Source organism: Callospermophilus lateralis, chromosome 2 (assembly GCF_048772815.1).
Source record: "Callospermophilus lateralis isolate mCalLat2 chromosome 2, mCalLat2.hap1, whole genome shotgun sequence".
Classification (NCBI taxonomy): domain Eukaryota; kingdom Metazoa; phylum Chordata; class Mammalia; order Rodentia; family Sciuridae; genus Callospermophilus; species Callospermophilus lateralis.
This window is the reverse complement of record NC_135306.1, coordinates 11,154,473-11,172,759: the sequence shown is the minus strand read 5'-3', so window position 1 is coordinate 11,172,759 and position 18,287 is coordinate 11,154,473. Positions and strand designations below refer to the sequence as shown.

The 18,287-nt window shown below is 48.5% G+C and overlaps 1 protein-coding gene across 5 annotated transcripts in view; it reads right to left on the bottom strand.

Moving 5' to 3' along the window:
* The window catches only part of Dennd1a (DENN domain containing 1A), a 530,651-nt gene that overhangs the window by 14,953 nt on the left and 497,411 nt on the right, over positions 1-18,287 (bottom strand). For 2 of the 5 annotated variants that reach the window (XM_076845503.2, XM_076845505.2), the window contains exons 20-21: positions 13,062-13,118; positions 6,785-6,873 (exon numbers count right to left, since the gene is read on the bottom strand). In XM_076845503.2, the coding sequence (XP_076701618.2) occupies positions 6,785-6,873; positions 13,062-13,118 (146 nt within the window). Of the gene's footprint in view, positions 1-5,142; positions 5,215-6,784; positions 6,874-13,061; positions 13,119-18,287 lie in introns of those variants that run through there. The other 3 variants (XM_076845504.2, XM_076845506.2, XM_076845507.2) reach the window with 2 other exon arrangements.

The following is an 18,287-nucleotide window of genomic DNA, read 5'->3' as shown; positions in this document are numbered from 1 at the left end:
GATGAATTATTTCTCCCTTACATGTTCATTTATTCAACAGTAGTCACTAACGCCCATCTTGCAGTTCCAGATCTATGCCCCAACATGTCTTGAGAAGTACTTCCAAGCCATGGGTGGACAGTCACACAGGGAGAGGTCTGAGCACAGCACGTGGGCTCTGCTCCTCTGACCACACTCTAGGCTGTGCTGGAAGGAAGGTAGGGATGGGGACATCTTCGGGGTGCTTTCCTTGACCAAGAAGAGACATTTGTGGACTGTGCATAAAAACTGTCCTTCAACTCTGGGGACCGTGGTAAGTGGTAGCAGTGACAGAGCAGTGCACGTGGGATTTGGCAGCCCTGGGTGCACAACCTGCTTCAAGATGTACTGTCCTACCTGCTACAGCTCTGGCTCCCTTGTAGTTGAGTGGAGCTAACAATGAGCTGGTGACAAAGATATTTTGGGCAGAGGTGCCCTTCAGAAATGGTGACATGGAATCTGTGAGAGATTGGGGTCTCGATAGGGGTGGCAAAGCTTTTCAGAGACAACTAAAATCTTCTTGAGGCAAGGGCCCTTTTCTATAGCATCCTTAAGGCTCAGTTTTCCAGCAGTAAAGAACTTTTTCTGTGGTGACAGGTCCTGGGAAAAGTCCTTCCCTTCACAAGGCCATGGAGAAGTAATGGAAACCAGAGGGTCTTGCATTTTCTTGGGTTGCTGTGGATCATGGGAGCTTTGAGATGGGGAGCGGGTTCCTTGGCAGTTCTTGCTTTTCCATTCTGGCTCAGGCTCCATGTCTGGCTTCAGGCTGGCTTTGTCTCCAAGGCCTAGAATCCACTGGTGTGGAGTGGGGGTGTGAACCAGGTCGGAAGCCTCTTGCCTTGCTAATTGGTATGTGACCTTCTGCTTGGGTGTCTGGACTCCTGGCCACTCAGGCAGTGGGTCCTGGCAGCCTGCCAGTAGGTAGCATCAGGACAGCTGCCCCTTCCCTGCTGGGGCCCAGGCTCAGCTGGCATCATAGAGATTTGCTCCTGGGGCTGAGCACAGTTCCTGGTTCTTATGGGGCCAGGGAAGGCAAGGTACTGGCAGTTTAATATTCAAGTGCTGATTATACCTGGCACATGGTAGGTGCTCTTTACATATTTGTGGCTGTTAACTGAAGTTGCCCCTTGCCAGGGTGCTGTGCTAAAAGTGGAACTTTCCTTTATTAATTCCTTTGCTCATTCATTCAGGAAACATATCTGAGCAGAGGTCCAGGCTGGGTTCTGGTTTGGGAGTGGGAGAGTCAAAGCTAAAGGACACACAGCTCCTGCCTTGGAGGAGCTGGCAGACCACTGGTATATGTGCAGGCATGAGATGCAAAGGGAAAACTGCAGCAGGGTAGGTCAGTGCTACATCTGGAGCATCTTGGGAGATTGTGGACATGGGAGGGGGAGTGTTGGGGCAGAGTGCTGAAGCCACAGCAGTGGCTGCAGAGATGAGGCAGGAGGGGAGGCCATGTGCTTTGCTAACTCAGGATGTGACTATGGCTCCTGTGGGCAGTTTCCCAAACCACACTTCTTGGGATGTTCATAGTGTTAAAAGCAGACGGCAAGGAGCCCAAAGCCTCAGGGCTGGTGGTTGGTGGCGGGATGTCCTGGGAGTGTTGGATGCCAAAGCCCTGCCCATGTACCAGGCCACCATCCAAATGACTGACCCACACCCTCAGGGCAGTTCTGGGCTGTGCAGGAGGGAAAGGGGCTCTGTCCTGTTGTGAAGAACAGCCAGAACAACTGGCATGGAGGAAAGTGAGGTATGTCTGCCGTGCCAAAGAAGCATGTCATTTTTTTGCTAGCAACTGGTCAAGAGAGATGTATGCCAAGCGTTCTGAGACCTGGGCTTTGGACAGAGTACCCACTAAATGCTTCTGGCAGCTTCTTCTAATCTTCTGGGTCCCGGGCTTGGGTCACATGGTATAATTCAGCTGATCAGATACTTGGGGTCCTCAGCAGCATTGATTGGCCATTTGGTGTATAGATCTGACCAGCTGTATGCAGCTACACTCCTGTGGGGCATTTCCTTGTTCAGAGGATGTCTAATGCCAGTTCCCCAGATTTCCGGGGGATTCCAGTTTGGGTGGGTGTATAAAGTAGTAGTACAATTCTTTTAGAAAGTTCTTTAGCAATACAGGGCAGACATCTTCTTACATGACTGGTTAAGAGCATTGGTTCTTGCATTAGAGAGATGTGTTTGAAGTTCAGCTCTGCTAATAACTAGCTGTGTGACCAAGGGCAGTGACAACTTCTTGGAGTCTCAGCTAGTTCTATAAAATAGAGTTCATAATACCTGGCTCCCAAGATTTCCTGCAAGGACTAAATGAAATGGTATATGTAAAGTGCTTAGCACATAGTTCACAGCTAAAGGTAGTTGTTAATTCCATTTCTTATAATGATATAAAATGAGAGAAAGCTTGGAGGATTAGATATTTACCCTGGCATTTATCATATGAATGAAAACCTGGAAACAATCTAAAGATCTATTATGGGGCACAGGGACAGGCAGACTCATTAGTCCCACTCATTAGGAGACAAGGTGTGTAGTCAAACAAGCTCAGCTGGGCAGGTGTCATGCCCAGTCCCCATCAGACCCATTGCTACCTGCAAGCGCCTTGACCTAGGACTCAGAGGACAGCCTGCATCTGGGTTGTGAAGATTAACCAGTTGGTAAATGCATAAAATAATCTCCCTCCATATTCTCAGCCACTGGCTGCCACCTCCTAGTAGGGAACAATGGCAGCCTGCCTGGTAGAAGGAGGCACCTGGGGGTCAGCATGGTCACCCCAGCCTTGCCTTAGTCCAGAGCGGGCAGGCAGTTCTGATCGAAGTGTAGCATTTCCAAGCTGGCTCTTGGCTCTAAGCATCAAGTTGAATGGGAAATTCTCTGGAATATGGAAAAGCCAAAAGGGAAAATTTGGGGGCCTGGAAGCCAGGTTGGTTCCAGCAGGAAACCACCAAAGCTCACCTTTAACGGGTGGGGAGCTGTGAGCCTCCCTCACCACCACGGCAGTCACGTTCTCACTAGTCAGAGTGGCACACAGGCATAATTAGGTTGTGAACAAAAACCCTGACTGGTGGTGAAGAAAGGATGTACCTTGTTCTGGCCCGGAGACCTTAGACAAGTTTTGGAAAGTTTCTCCCTGAGCCTCAGTTTCTCTATCTGCTAAGTGGGAAAGCCACCACCTGCCTTTTGTAATCTTGAGGATGTTTAGTAAATGTTATGTCTTCCTCCTTCCCCAGGTGGAAACACTCAGCTGCCTGTGGACACTGCTGTGTGGCAGAAGGAGGGCTGAGGGGCTCCAATTTGCAATCCCTGGCTCCAGGGAAGCCAAGGGGGAGTGTGGTGAGCTGGGTGAGTCATCTTAGGACATGAAGCTATCCCTTTGGGGGAAAACCAGACTACAAATGGAAAAGCCAAGAGGGAATAACTTGGGGCCTGGAAGCCTGTCCCAATGAGGGCAGCAGAGTGCAACAGAGAATGAAACAGACCAGGACACTGAATCCTGGCCCTGCCACCTTCTAACAGGGGAACCCTGGGAACACTGTCAAATGCATTTCCTGAGCCTGAGCTCCCACTCTGTGGAAGGGGAAATGGCCAGCCTCAGAGGGCCTAGGACTTTGAGGGACTCCAGGGCACTTTGTGCTGACTGGCATCTAACCCAGACCTCTCCTGCCAGTTGAGAACACCCCATCTGCCCTGCTCTGAATAATAGTAGAAGAAGCTAATATTTCTTGAAGGAAAAGATTAACTACATGTTAATCAGCTAAAGGTAACTGAAAAACAGAGGGAATGTTTCCCCAGAAATCTTTTGGAAGTATCCTTCCAAATGCTAATAAATGGCCTCATGGGGCTCAGAAACCTATTCTTGATTCAGAAAGAACATTTTTTAAAAATATTTTTTTAGTTGTAGCTGGACACAATATCTTTATTCATTTTTATGTGGTGCTGAGGATTGAACCCAGTGCCTCACACATGCGAGGTGGGCGCTCTACCACTGAGCTATAGCCCCAGTACCAGAAAGAACTTTTGATGGAGGAAAATATCATTTTGGGCAAATGCAGGTTAACAGAAGAGTCACCATGTGAACTCCCAGTTAAGGCCTCCTTTTAAAAATGCTATGCAGCCTGCATGTAGCAGATTTTCAGAGATATTTTTTGAATGAATGGACACACGAATGCATAGATGGAGTGGCCAGAGAGCTGCAGGACACTGTCTGCTGAGTGTCATCAGATCCCAGGATGCTCAGTGGCTGCAGGGAATGCTGTTGTTCTTAATCAGCTCTGTCTTGCTGTCTGAAAAGTTAATTACTGGATGTGGATGTGCCATTGGAAGGGAGGGTTGGGGCAAGAAGTTGGGAGGACTGAATCTCCCCCATCAACTTCAAAGATCCCACATCCTCTTGTGCCGCCCCAATTCTCTAAGTTTCTGAGGCGCTTTGATATTCCCAGTGGAGATGAAGACCCAGCATACAAGAAAACTCAGGCCAGATGAAAGGCCAGGCCCCAAGTCCATGTACCCTCACACAGAACCAGCCCCGACGAACGCCCATTAGGCTCTGGCTCCTGCCTGCCAGCTTGTCTTCTTGTCTCTCCCCACACAATGCCGACAGATTGGAGGAGTTGGTTTCCTTCCCCCCAGAACAATATTTTATGAGGAGTCTGTTTTATTAAAATATTTTCCGCTGGATGCTTCCTGTGTTTCAAGAAGTTGGTCTTGCCAGCTGGAGCTGATGACAGTTGAGAAAAACACATCCAAGTGCTGTTGTGACATGGCATTTGGAAGTGGAGGAGCACTATGGGGGGGGCAGTGGCAGCATGGAAGAGATGCAGGAAAACACCCGGGTGGCACCAGAAATGTCACTGGAAGTATGAGAGCACAGCCTCCCCTTCTCATTAAGAAAATGTGAAAAGAAACCCTTGCAATGATGTCCCCCAATGTACTGCTCTACCTCCTTATAGGCCCAAATTGCCAGGCGGCATGGTCATAGAAGTCCTGTCATTTATCTTGTATCACTGTTAGTTTGCCAATCCCCAAGTCAGCTCCCACTGGTTCATTTCAACCCCAGATACTTCCCAAGAAGAAATCCAATATGGGGCACATTGTGAAAGGAAACGAAAATCAATCTGGACACAGCGAAGGTGATATTGAGGGAAACGGCATCAATGCTGGCTCTGTGGCGCACACTAGAGTCATCTCTTCTCACTGGGTTTGGAAGAGCAACAGCATAAATAAATGTGGTTGGGAAGTCCAACCTGTAACCAGGGAGGAAAATATCATTTTGGGCAAATGCAGGTCACCAGGGAACTGGTCACAAAATGGGTGATGCTTTTCCACAGATGTGGAGTGTGGTTGGTCTGGGATGTTTTATGCAACATAAGGATAACCTGGGTTACACTATCCACAGGCCCATAACCTGTGTCCCAACACAGTGTCTAAAAGATTTAGTCTGGTTTTTAAGAGATGACTTTAAGGATAAGTGGTTAGTTTCATCCCTCTCAGAAATCTTTAGGGCCTGAGGAACTCTAGAGCTATGAAGCATTCTCTCCACGAGGGGGCAATCACAGCCCACAGCCAGAGCCAGCCTCCATATTCCCACTAGCCTATTGTGCAGAGGATAAGTTAAATCTACATCCAACTTTGGGAGACCTCTCCCGGAAATTTTACACAACCAAGCATCTACACACATGCATGTGTGCATGCACATGCACACACACACTCTCTCATCCCTGAGCTCTGGCTATCCAGGTAGGTTGATTTTATAAAGACATGGGAGTCTCAAGTGGTATCTGATTGTAAACCAGGGAATTCTGGGAAAGGAAGTGCCCCATAACCTGGTTTAGGCCACAGCTTGACATTTCAGAATTGTTTCTTCCTTTTGGTTCCAAATAGGGCCAGGACCTGGCATCTCCCTAACTTCTTTCCCTGAGAATTTTTCTGCAAGCAGACCAGATAGGAGGAACATTTCCCTTCTCACTCAAAGGCCTACATTTTCTGATTTCTCCAATCCCAGGTCAAGACGAGATCATGCTCTTCCTAAAGACACTGCAGGAAGCTGGTGTGGAGCCACTAAGGTGGTTGGGCAAAGCCCATGGGCTGTGAACCCTGTGGACAAAGGGAAGCAGCATCTTCTCTAGAAAGGTCTGGAGTCAGGTTGTCTGGAGGTTCTGGCTTTGACCTAATTCAGGTAACTCAGCCTCTGGCCACAGCTTGTATCCTGCCTCACTTGTTCACCAGGTAACCCAAGCCAGCCTTGGGTTGTGGTCTGAAGGGAGGTGGCAAGGAAAAGCCATGACATCTTAACACTGTGGCCCAGGGGAGCAAAGGGGCCTGGTGAGGTGGACCAGCAAGTGAGGAAGACTTGCAAACAAATTTGAGCCACAGAGATCTTCAGCACCACCATGTCTGAGGGCATGGCCTTGTTAAACAGTTGGCCTTGCCACCTAGGTTGTTGAACTTTACCTGTGGACCTGACATCTTCTGCGTATAATTCTAGACCTTCTTTGGAGCTTAGTGCCCTTTGGGCTCACTCACCCAGCCCAGGTGCTTGGTTCCCTGGCCTCTGGGGTCTCTCACTGATCCAACTGAAAGGAGCAGAAGGAACCAACTGAAGCTAACACTAAAGGCCCAGCCCTGCTTCTCATAGACCTCTTGGTGAAACAATTGCTTGGGGTACCAGGGAAGCCTCAAGAGGCTAGGGTGGCACTCTTGGGCACCCAAAGCACTGCTCTAACTGGGTTCCTGCAGACAGAAGGAGGAAAGCCATGGTACTTACTGCTCAGGGCTTGAGACAGATGTCCGCCGGCCTTCCACAGCAATGTTGCTCTTTGGTCTCTTGACAACATGTGGACGGGGTGGGCGCACCTAGGGCACAGGAAAAGCCCAAGAAGAAATAAGTTGGGAAAGCCACACTGGGACATTTTGAAGATTTGGACAAGCAACACCAAAAGAAATGTGTAGGTATTTTTTAAGGTACAGGCTATAAAAGTCCCACAGTGTCAAGTGCAGCAGATAGATACATTTGGAAAGGTTCTCCTTATCTACAAGATGGGAAGAGTCCCACTAGCCTCCTTGCAGGGCTGCAGTGAGGGTACATCAATGAGATGATGTACATAAGGGACCCAACAATGAGGCCCTCATCCTTGATAAATCTCTTGTCCTCCTGTTACCCGGAAACCAGTGTGTAAGCAGAGATGTTTCATCAGACTTGTTTCTGGGGAATACATGTGTATTTTGTTCATTTTACAACTAAATTACAGGATGCTTCTTTTCTTCTCTCTATGGGAGAGACAATTAAAGACATCCTTTTGCTTCCCAGGGCACCTCTGTACCAACCTCCAGTGGGGCTCAGCTGAGGTATGGCCACCCTCACAGCAGAGATCTGGCCCAAGGGTGATGGGGGTGTACTGGGGAGTGGACAGCTTCTCAAGCCTGTAGGTGCCACTGAAGTGACAAGCTGGGATATCCCGACCTGCCATCTCTGAAAGCCAAGATGAGCATCCATGGAAAAAGATGCTCCTCTCAAAAACAAACAAACAAGGATGCTTCTCTCCCCCACCAGAGCGTGTGGTGGGGGTCAGGCTGAGAGTTTGTAGGTTTGCTCAAAGACTCATTTAGTCCAATCAACTTTACATGGCTATACATTTAGAACCACCATCTCTGACCATTTCCAATGTCAGAGAGACAGGGAGAGAACCAAGCTAAGAAAGTGCCCCATGAATTTCACTACCAATAAAGCCAAGTACTGTGGCTGGGCAGGGGGCTTGCTTTCCCTGTAGACACGATGCCACAAGTGCCAAATTCCACCGACAACAGAGAAGGAGAGTTTGTGCACACTCCTCTTCCTGCTTGCCCTTTTACCTGAACACCCCTACTCTCAACAATTTGTGGGTGACACAGAACAATGGCTAAGGAACAAGATTACAGACGTTGGCTTCATATAAGATAAATCTTAATAGAGTCTCATCTGTGTATGTATCGTCTAACGAAAGTTTTTCCTGCGAAATGGTCAATCTGATCTCAAGCTTTGTTTGGCAAATCAGAGATGTGGTAAAACCCAAATGTGTTCCACCAAACATGCTCTGTTTCCTTCCACGGGGCTGCTGTGAAGACTCAAGAATGGGGGAGAGTGCGGGCTCCATAAATGCTAGTCCTGCTTCACTGTGACCTCGATATTCCCTTCTTATCAATAACAAAAGAAATAAGGGGAGGTACCTCTGAATTAGAGGATGAAATTTAGGATTATCTTTCCTTCCTAGCATCCTGCATAGTGCCTGGTATGCAATGGAAGCTCAATGAAATTTTTAGAAACACATGAAGGTTGGCGCTTCGAATCTAAGAGGCACATAATACTGTCACTATTATTGTTATCAGAATGGTGCCTGTAGACGCTCAGTCAACATGTGCTGAATAAATGAATGCGTACACCCACCCCGCATTCTAACTCTGAGCTGGTTTCCCTGTCCAGACTCCCCTGGCAGCTTTAAACAGGGTTCCTGGCTGGAAGAATGCCCCAGACCTCCCCTGACAAAGGCAGGACTGCAGCTGGGGTGGAGGAGCTGCTCTGCCCCTTCCCTGGGGGTCCTGGGGCACTGGGTTCAGGAAAGGTCAGACATTAAGGCCTGTCGGCGCATCCTGCACAGGGCTGCTCCTTGCTATAATAAAGACGGGTTAAGAATGTGAACTTGTGGCTGAAATGGGGGGATTAAGTTTGTGGCAACTTCAACTGAACTTGCAACGTGGTGAAACATGGGGAAAAAGAACAACAGAGCTAATTAGACGAGCTGAGCTGTCAGAGTGCTGCTGAATGGCTCAGCGCCAACAAACAAAAGGAATGGGTTGGCAATCAGCAGGATCGATGGAGGAGACTGCTTCATTAGGGATGATAAAACAGACGGGGGTGGGGGAGGGAGAGAAAGACACAACGGACCAGAGACAGTCACCCTGGTGGTTACAACCCAACCGGAGCCACACACACACCTAACTGGTGTGGACAAAGCCACACACAAAATTATCCTCACACCCACCTAGATACGCAGAAGCTTCAGGACTCCAACATAAACACAATCTCATAGACACACACAGAGGCATGCACAAGGGGTGAAGGCCCACAGAGGAATCAAGTGCTTGCGCGTGCGCGCGTGCACACACACACACACACACACACACACACACACCCGCAGCGGCAGACCATGACCAGGCAAGGAAACACACAGACAAAATGGTTTAATTAAGCCTGAATCACAAGACGATGCAGACAACTCCCGTCATATTTCAGCAACTGCATACCTCTTCCTGGAGTGCTTAGGAAGGGTGGGGGCTGGGAAAGAGGAGAAAACCACACGCACACACTAGCACACACTACGGGGCGGCCCCACCACTGCCGGGATCCCAGCGGCGCCAGGGGAGAAAATGCTAAACAGGGATTTCCAGCATGGTTCAAGGGGGACTGGAGGGGAAGTTGGGAAGCTCGCCAAATTCCCCACTGGATTTAAAACCTGAGAAATCTAAGTCGGCAGGGTTAAATGTGTATTGAATACAAAAGCACCGAGTATATTTGATTTTAATGGTGAGCAAGAAATAATAAATACAGAGCTTATAAAGTGCTTTGCATGTGGGCCGACCATAGCCTGCCTCTGCCCGGAGAGCGCAGCCACTGCCCTTGGTCCACCAGCTACATGCACCATTTTTTTTCCTGCTCTTTGTTTTTTCTTCTTTTTAAGAAGCAACCCATATCCTGTGGTCACAGCTGAACTCCAGCCACAGGTGCTGGGCTACAAAGCACCTGCCAGAAATTTCGGATGAGGGCTACCCCCCATGCTCCCACCACCCGGGCCAGCAGCTGCACTTCTGCTGGGGATGTTTACAACTAAGTGATACCACAAAGCCTGGCTGGGGCCCATGGCTCCCAACTTGGGGGTTTCAGGCCATCTTCTTCAAGGCCCTTGAAGTATTCCATACTCCAGATTGCCCCAGTTCCCACCTACTGGGTAATGGTGTCCTCTGGAAATTTGCATAAATGCATTGAGGGTGAACAGTTCCCACAACCTGGAATCTTGGAGCCCAGAAAGCATGGCCTTATCTATGACTCTCAGTGGCCTTGGTAGGCATTAAGTTTTTTTTTTTTCCTTTATTTTATTTATTTTTATGTGGTGCAGAGGATCGAACCCAGGGTCTCGCACATGCTAGGCGAGCACTCTACTGCCAAGCTACAACCCCAGCCTCTAGGCATTAAGTTTTTGGGGATGGATATGCCACTTGATGCCAGGCAATATGTTAGGATCCCTTAGTATATGACCTCATAACCCTCACCACGTGGGCATGATAAACTCATTTTATAGATCATCCAACCAAAGCTTCGAGCAGGTAGGGTCTTGTCTAAGGTCACACAGTCAGGAAGTAGCCATGCTGTGCTTCAAGTGAAGGTGGGCCTCTCTGACTTCTAGGAGCTGCTCCCCCTAGGCCCCTGCTTCCTGAGCATACCAGGACCCAGGGCAGGGATGGCCTGAGTGCCAGGCTTGGTGCCTCTCTCAGCCAGGGGCAGAGGTAGTTGCCACTCAGGCTTCTCTATTCTCTAAGACCTCAGTTACCAGTAGAGATGGCCAGGCACCCCCTTATCTGGGCAAGTCTCCATACTGGTGAGATGACACAGAGTCCATGACAGCTGTCTCCAATGTTTGAGTTTTTCCAGAGGCAGCACTTCTGCCCTGAGTCATACTGATTCTCTGCCTGTCTTGGGGCCGGGGCCTCCAGGGATTCTGAGAGCCACCCACGGCTGACTTTGGCTTCAGGGGAGTCTGTCAAGAGGGGAACAGAAGAGGCCAGCCTGGCTTCAAATGCCAGCATGGCCTCCTATCATCTCTGTGGTCTTGGCTACAAATTGGGAAAATGGTATGTGCCTCCTGTGGGCTGTAATAAGGACAGACGAGACACAAAAAATGCAAATGCCTAGCGTAGTTCTAGGCACAATAAAGGGCACCCTATCAAGGTAAGTTCCCCTCACCTCTGTATCAGCCAGGACATAACGCTGCCCTAAGATCCCACAGGAAGCCCAGCTAGTTATTGATTTTTTTTTTCTTAGTTGAAAGCTCTGCCTCTGTACTTTATAGTTAAGTCCATTTTGGTTACTGTGGATATGCAGGTTCTAGTGAGTTTGGGATGTTGAAAAGATCATGAGTTCTAGGGCTTGGTGACCCTTGCAAAGGACTTAGTTAGGTTGCTTAGCACCTGTTTTCTAATCTCTAAAATGGGTGGTGACAACACCTGCTTCACAGAGCTACTATGAGGCTCAACCAGGATGAGGTACCTAAAAATGATTTGCTGGCTGCAAAATCCTGGACTTTTCAAAACTAGGTCATTCCTGGTCCAGTGTGGTGGGGCACACCTGTCTCCCAGGAGTCTGAGACAGGAGGATCATAGGTTCCAGGTCAGCCTGGGCAACTCAGTGAGACCCAGGCACAAAATAAAAAATAAAAAGGACTGTGGATGTAGCTCAATGGTAGAGTACCCCTGGATTCAATCCCTATGAATCCTTCCTCCCAAAAAAAAGAAGTTGTAGGATGTACCATTCTGTGCCAGGCCCTGTGCAGGATGCTCTACAAATGTCATCCACATTCATTCTCACAGAGAACTTTCATGAATAAGGGCCTCTTACAGAGAGAAGTGAGGCTCAGAGACCTTCAGTCCTTGCCCAAAGCCACACAGCTTTAGCATCCTAGCCTAATTATGCTACAGTCCAAATGCATGTTGTTAATGACTGTACTGAAATGCTCAGTAAATTGCACAAGGTTTGATCCAGAAGGGGCTTCCTGTCCCTGATAGTGGGTCTTCTTGTTGCTTGTGGGTTTTTCTCCAATGACAATTAATAGAAACATTCTAGCCCCTTGGCAGAAGGGTTTGGGCTAATCATGGTTTGATGGGGGCACAAGATGGATCCATCATCCTTCATGGCCAGAACTGTAGACTCACGACTATTATATATAAAGATGTCTAAATTCCATTCCTCCACCCCACCCACTAACTCCCACACACACTGAGGAAAGGGAGGAAACAGCACCAGAGAACATCTCCTACCCACCCAGAAAGCCACTACTCAGTGAATGCTGGGTGTGCACGCCAAGAATTCTAAAAAGACGTATGGTTCGGCCTGGTCATCTGTACGACCTGGCCTCTGTGCCTTCAGAGGATGGATCTAGACATGTGCATTGAAAGGGTGGGAGGAGCTGGGGCCCCAGTTCGTGGCATACTTTGATTGCAACCAACCCCTAGTGCCTGGCCATGGAGTGGGGGCTGCCTGGACAACAGCCTGGGAAACTCTTCCCATGGTAAACTCTTCCCACCAAATGGTCCTGACAGCTTTCCACCTTATGGCACCTGTTAGCGATGGTGTTGCAGTGCGGACAAAGCCTGAAACTATAAGGGAAAACAACCTAGTGTGCTCAACACGTGACCCACACTATATATCATCTCATGACATTTTTCTTTAACACACGCAGATGGGCCTCTCTCCCCTCCTGCCTGTTCCCAGGTATTGGTGGGCTTGTCACGCTTTGTCTCGCTCTTCCCCACTTACTCGGCACTTGTCATGGGAAGGCAGCTCTCCATGAGGCCTGGCAGGGGAGCAGTACCTGTCTCCATCCGAGTGTGCTCCATTCTCTGGCTGTAGCCTCCTCCCCAGGGGAGGGACATCAGATGCTGGCATAAATGAGACCCCTGCTGCTAGACTTTTGGCTTCCTTTGTGAGGAAGAAGCATCTGGAGCAGGGTTTAAAGCTCATTGGCTAGAAACAGGCCTTGCCCTGTGCCATTTGCTCAAATGATGCACACAGCACCCCGCTACCTATAGCTCCGACCTGGAAGTCGCTGAACTGATTCAGGAAAAGGAGAGAGAAGCCCAGAAAATGCGAGTTCAGATTCATGCCACACAGCAAAGGAAGCTGAAAAACCCGATTCCCGGTTTCCTTTTGCCAGGCAGGAGAGTCCGCACTCCCGGTTTAGTCAGGCGGGGAGGCTCAGGCAGTGTTAGGTGGGGAGGGCACAACACCGGCTACTCACGGGCCTCGAGCGCTGTATCTTGGGAGGCGGTGGTCGAGTGGGATGGAGTCTTTGTGGCTGCATTAAAGTGGAAACTTACAACATCAGTACACACCGAGATAGGCTGATGCACTTTACACACGACCTGGGGAAAGTGTCCAGTCACTTGAGACAGAGCCAGAGGGCCGTCACGATGCCTCTTGCTCCTCACCCCCACTGTCTAATTTTCTGAAGCTATCCCCTCTGCTGACTCTTTAGTTCTGGACTTGTCTCTGCTCTGGATTACTGTGGTCATCTTCTAACAGGACCCCTTGCTCTGATCTCCAGTTTAGGTTGTGGTGGTGGTGGGGACCTTCTAAACTGCCATATGATCATGTCACACCCAGTTTCAAAACTTCAATGTCTCTCCTGTACTTGAATGACAGCTCAAGGCCCTGGGCCAGCAAGACTTGCTGCTATGCCCTACATCATAGAACTTCCCCAACCTTTACCTGCCCACCCTAAGTAGACCCTCAAGTAGTACTGGGCTCTCATGCCTCCCTCCAGCCTGCCCCTTGGGTGCAACAACCTAGCCTGTCCTGATTGGTCTGGTGAACACAAACTTGTGGCTCTAGCGGTAGCATGCTCGCTTGGCATGCACAGGGCGCGGGGTTTGATCCTCAGCACCACATAAAAATTAAATACAGATGTGTGTCCACCGAAAACTAAAAAAAAAAAAAAATTAAAAAATTTTCTCTCTCTCTCACAAAAAAAAAAAAAAAAAAAAAGACTCTGCCTGGACCAGGTCGTATCTCCAGGACTCCCACTGCCCTGTGCTTCCTGCTACTTGGGACTTACTGTGAAGGTTCTCACCCCTACATTCACACTGTCTTTTAAACATAGGGATTTGTCCCTGTGCCTGTAGGAGGTTGTATGAGATGTGGGGAAGAAATACTTGCTCAATAATTGCTTGATGGATAAACACAATTTGCATAAAATGCTTGGCTTTTAAAATCAGGATCTGAATCAAAAGTAGGCGTGGTGGCACACACCTGTAATCCCAGTGGCTCAGGAGGCTGAGGCGAGGATTGTGAGTTCAAAGCCAGCCTCAGCAATGGTGAGGCGCTAAGCAACTCAGTGAAACCCTGTCTCTAAATAAAATGCAAAATAAGGCTGTGGATGTGGCTCAGTGTTTGAGTGCCCCTAAATTCAATCCCCAGTACCACAAAAAAAAAAAAAAAAAAAAGCAAAACAAAGCAAAGCAACAGAACACAGACTTCTCAGTTCTACCCTCAAATCTTTTCATCTTGAAAGCCACACTTTTCAAAAGCCCCTCCCATGATGGCTGTGGGAAATGGGTAGGCAGAGTAAGGACAGTAAAAATCTACACAAGGCCAAGACCAGAGACCACCCTCCTCCTTGGCAAACCCTGCTGGCTTCTAGTTGGTCCCTGTCCAGTCCCTCAATCCTCAAAGATGCATCATTTGACAGTAACTAGGCCTGCACGAGCCAACACAGGGGCCATGACCCTGTGTGGTGAGTATGAATGAATGTGCTGTAAAAGTGCAATACGTTGTACTAGATTCCACAGATTTAGTGTGAGAAAACATCAAATTTTTCAATATTTTTTTTATGGCTGGGTGTGGGGGGACACACCTGTAATCCCAGTGACTTTGGAGGCTGAGGCAGGAGAATCATGAGTTTAAGGCCAGCCTCAGCAAGACCCTATCTCAAAATAAAAATCAGAAAAGCCTGGGGAAGTAGCTTGGTGGCAAAGCACTCAAAACACCCTGGGTTTTATCTTTAGTATTCCCCTCCTCAATATTGATTGCATGTTGAAATGATCATATTTTGAATACACTTGGCTAAATGTATTACTAAAACCAATCTGACCTGTTTCTTTTTCTTTATTTATATATATATGGTGTAGATGGACACAATGCCTTTATTTTATTTATTTTTATGTGGTCCTGAGTGAGGATCAAACCCAGTGCCTCACACATGCCGTGAGCGCTCTGCCACTGAGCCACAATCCCAGCCCCTCTTTTTACCTAAACATCTCTACTAAAACCTTCAGAATCCTATGAGTGTCTCATGCATGTAGATCACATTACATTTTTCTCTGCCAGTGCTGACTTAGGGCTACTTGGCAAGGATGAATCTTTGGATCTCAAACCTGCCTTGGAATTCATTTTCTTTCTTTTTTTTTTTTTTAGAGAGAGAGAGAGAGAGAATTTTTAATATTTATTTTTTAGATTTCGGCGGACACAACATCTTTGTTTGTATGTGGTGCTGAGCATCGAACCCGTGCCGCATGCATGCCAGGCGAGCGCGCTACCACTTGAGCCACATCCCCAGCCCCGGAATTCATTTTCTGAATTCAACTCCTAGGAGGGCCCATGTCACAGGTGTACCTGGATCCTTGATGTCTAGCACAGGGCCTGCCAGAAGAGCCCCAGAGAAAAGTTGGTGGAGGGACTTGATGGAGGATTGGGATCTCTCCTAGCACATGGGGAGTGTGTCTGGATGGAAATACACTGTGGCTTCCCAGTCTGCCATTAGTTGGGAGTGAGGCCCAACCTGGCCCTTTCTTTAGTTGGTGGGTAGGGGATGCTCCCAGACAGATGGGCACAGCTGCCATGTTTCTTTCTCTCCACGGCTTTATAGGTAAAGTGTGGGGCAGAAGGGGACAGGACCCCCAGGTCACTTTGCTCAGAAGGAAGAGGACAGGGAGACAGGAGCTCATCCTTCCACACATGTACAAGATGCCGCCCCCAGGCCAGACTGTCCCCTGCTTCTCTTAGACTTGGCCAGTATGCTTCTGGGTAACTATATTTTCCAATCCCACTGTTACAATGCTTGACACCTCTGGCCTGGGGTACTTTCATCCCTGCTAAGTGACAGTGTAATAGAGCGCTCAGGAGGTAGCCTTTGAGGTCAGACAGTCTTGGATGGAACCCCAGTTGCCTCACCTATTCTGATTTACCCTGTGCCCATGATTTGACCACACTGAGCCTTACTGTGATAATCTATGAAGTGCAGGTAATGGTGGATGATGGCACCCACCCACTGTTAGAAAGGTTCATTGAGACGATGCAGGTCAGGTTCTTGCAAGGTGCCACCACTAGACTTTAGCAACTGTCACCATTAGCAGGATTCCTCCCCTCTCCAATGTATCTTCTACACCTGTTTCCAGAGTGAACTTAAAGAAAAAATATGCCCAATCATTCCACTTGCCAGCTTAAATCACCTTAGTGGAGGGCCACATCTTCCAAGTTGTCTGTTAAGAAACACTGCCCCAGGAGCCATACCGTGTGAAGGGACAACAGGGCTTCCCCAGCCAGACAGGCCTGGGAGGTGCTTTCTGCTGTCTGACTCCTTTTGGAGAGTTATAATGCCTGTTAGCACAGCATGGCTGCCAATTCTTACAATTGAAAAACAAAACAAAACAAAATAACAAAACCCCATCCAAGCCAGGCAAAAACCTTTTTTTTTTTAAATTTTTTTTTTAAGAATTTTTTTTTTTTAATATTTATTTTTTAGTTCTCGGCGGACACAACATCTTTGTTTGTATGTGGTGCTGAGGATCGAACCCAGGCCGCACGCATGCCAGGTGAGCACGCTACCGCTTGAGCCACATCCCCAGCCCAGGCAAAAACCTTTTAAAAAGTCCTGTATCACAAATTTATTTGAACAGACTATAATGCCCACTAATATCTCCTGGAAAATGAGGCCTGTGTATTCAAAGCCCTACCCATCTACCTCTACAATCTGACATTTGACCTTCCCCACCAATGCATAGCGCACAGATTGTCACTATCAGTTCCTTCACTTCTCTACTCAAGCCAGAGTCTAGAATAGTTCTCAGTACAGCACAGGGGCTCAGCCAACGACTTTTGCTTAAACTTTCTGCAGAAACTCAACAAATGTTACTTTTTTCAGATTTGGTAAGTAACTTATTTCCTGTGATTGTCTGAGGGAAGTGCTGGTTCTTTTGCAATGGAACTTATAAATGGCAACAGGACAGCAGCTTCTTGGCTATGTGTAGCCTAGGAGCTGATGGCGTAAGCTGGGGGGTTACTGACGCTGTGAAGGGTAATGTGGTAAGATGTCCTGGCACAACTGGATAGATAAAAAACAAACCTAACAAAAGCAATCAAGACAGGAAGCCATTCTGGCTCTATCTGATGTCTGGGGGGTTTTCCTTACAGGCCATCAGCACTGAGGGATCTAGTCACCAGGGTAATGGGAAAGGGAGATGTGTTCACTAATACAAATTCTCTGATGCTGGACGTGGATGCCATCCCAGGGTGGCCACTAAGGGGAGAAAGTGAACTCCTAGTGTGGGGGGTGTGCATTTTTTTTAAAGACCCCCAAATTGAGGGAAGGAAGGGGATGGCTGCAGTAATTATGAGGGCACCCTGTCATGGGGTGTGTGGGTCCTGGGCACCAATGTTGAGGCTGGGGACAAGTAGGCATTTGGAGGATGAGCAGGAATTAGGCCATGAATGAGGGGGAACAGCTTTAGGTTTGAAAGCTAGAATGTGTGCTTTGTGGAGAGTCCCCTTGCTCCCAACAGAGGCCAGTCTTCAGGCTTAGTTTGTTGCTGGGTGACTTTGGCAAATCCCAGGCCTCACTGTCTTCATCTGTGAGCACCATCACAAGGACCCCACTGTAGGGATGCTGGATATTAGGGTACTTCACAGAGAGTCAGTGGACAAGGGGACAGGAGGAAGCCTCTGCCTCCTGGCAGTGAGGGAGTGACAGAGCTGCCTGGCCATGGTGGCTGCAATTTCCCTGGGGTAGATGCCAGTTGGGGACAAAGACAGTGGTGAGAGGAGAGCTGAGAACTCTGGGGAGAATGAGGACAGGCCATGGCAGGGAGTGGTGGTAAGCTGGATGGGAAATGGGGAGAGAAGCCAGGGAAGACCAACTCAGAAAAATACCCTTTTCTAGAAAATAGCCCCAGCACTCAGGAAGCTGCACGCAGGACAAAGTGAATGCAGGCACTGCAGAGTGGGCTGGGACTCTGTGATGTCATCATCACCAGGTAGGCACCCCCCACATACACACTGCAGCTCCATAGAAAATTCTGTACATTTACAAGACTATGGCCCACAGCTGACCCCCCTGCTTGTTCATCTACTTGGCCCCAGTGGCAGAGAGCCTGTTCTTTCTGGTAATGATCCACATAGCACTAGGAACAGAGCAGAGCTCAGACTTCTTAGAATCTATGCTCTCTCCACCACTGGTGAAGGCAAATCCAGA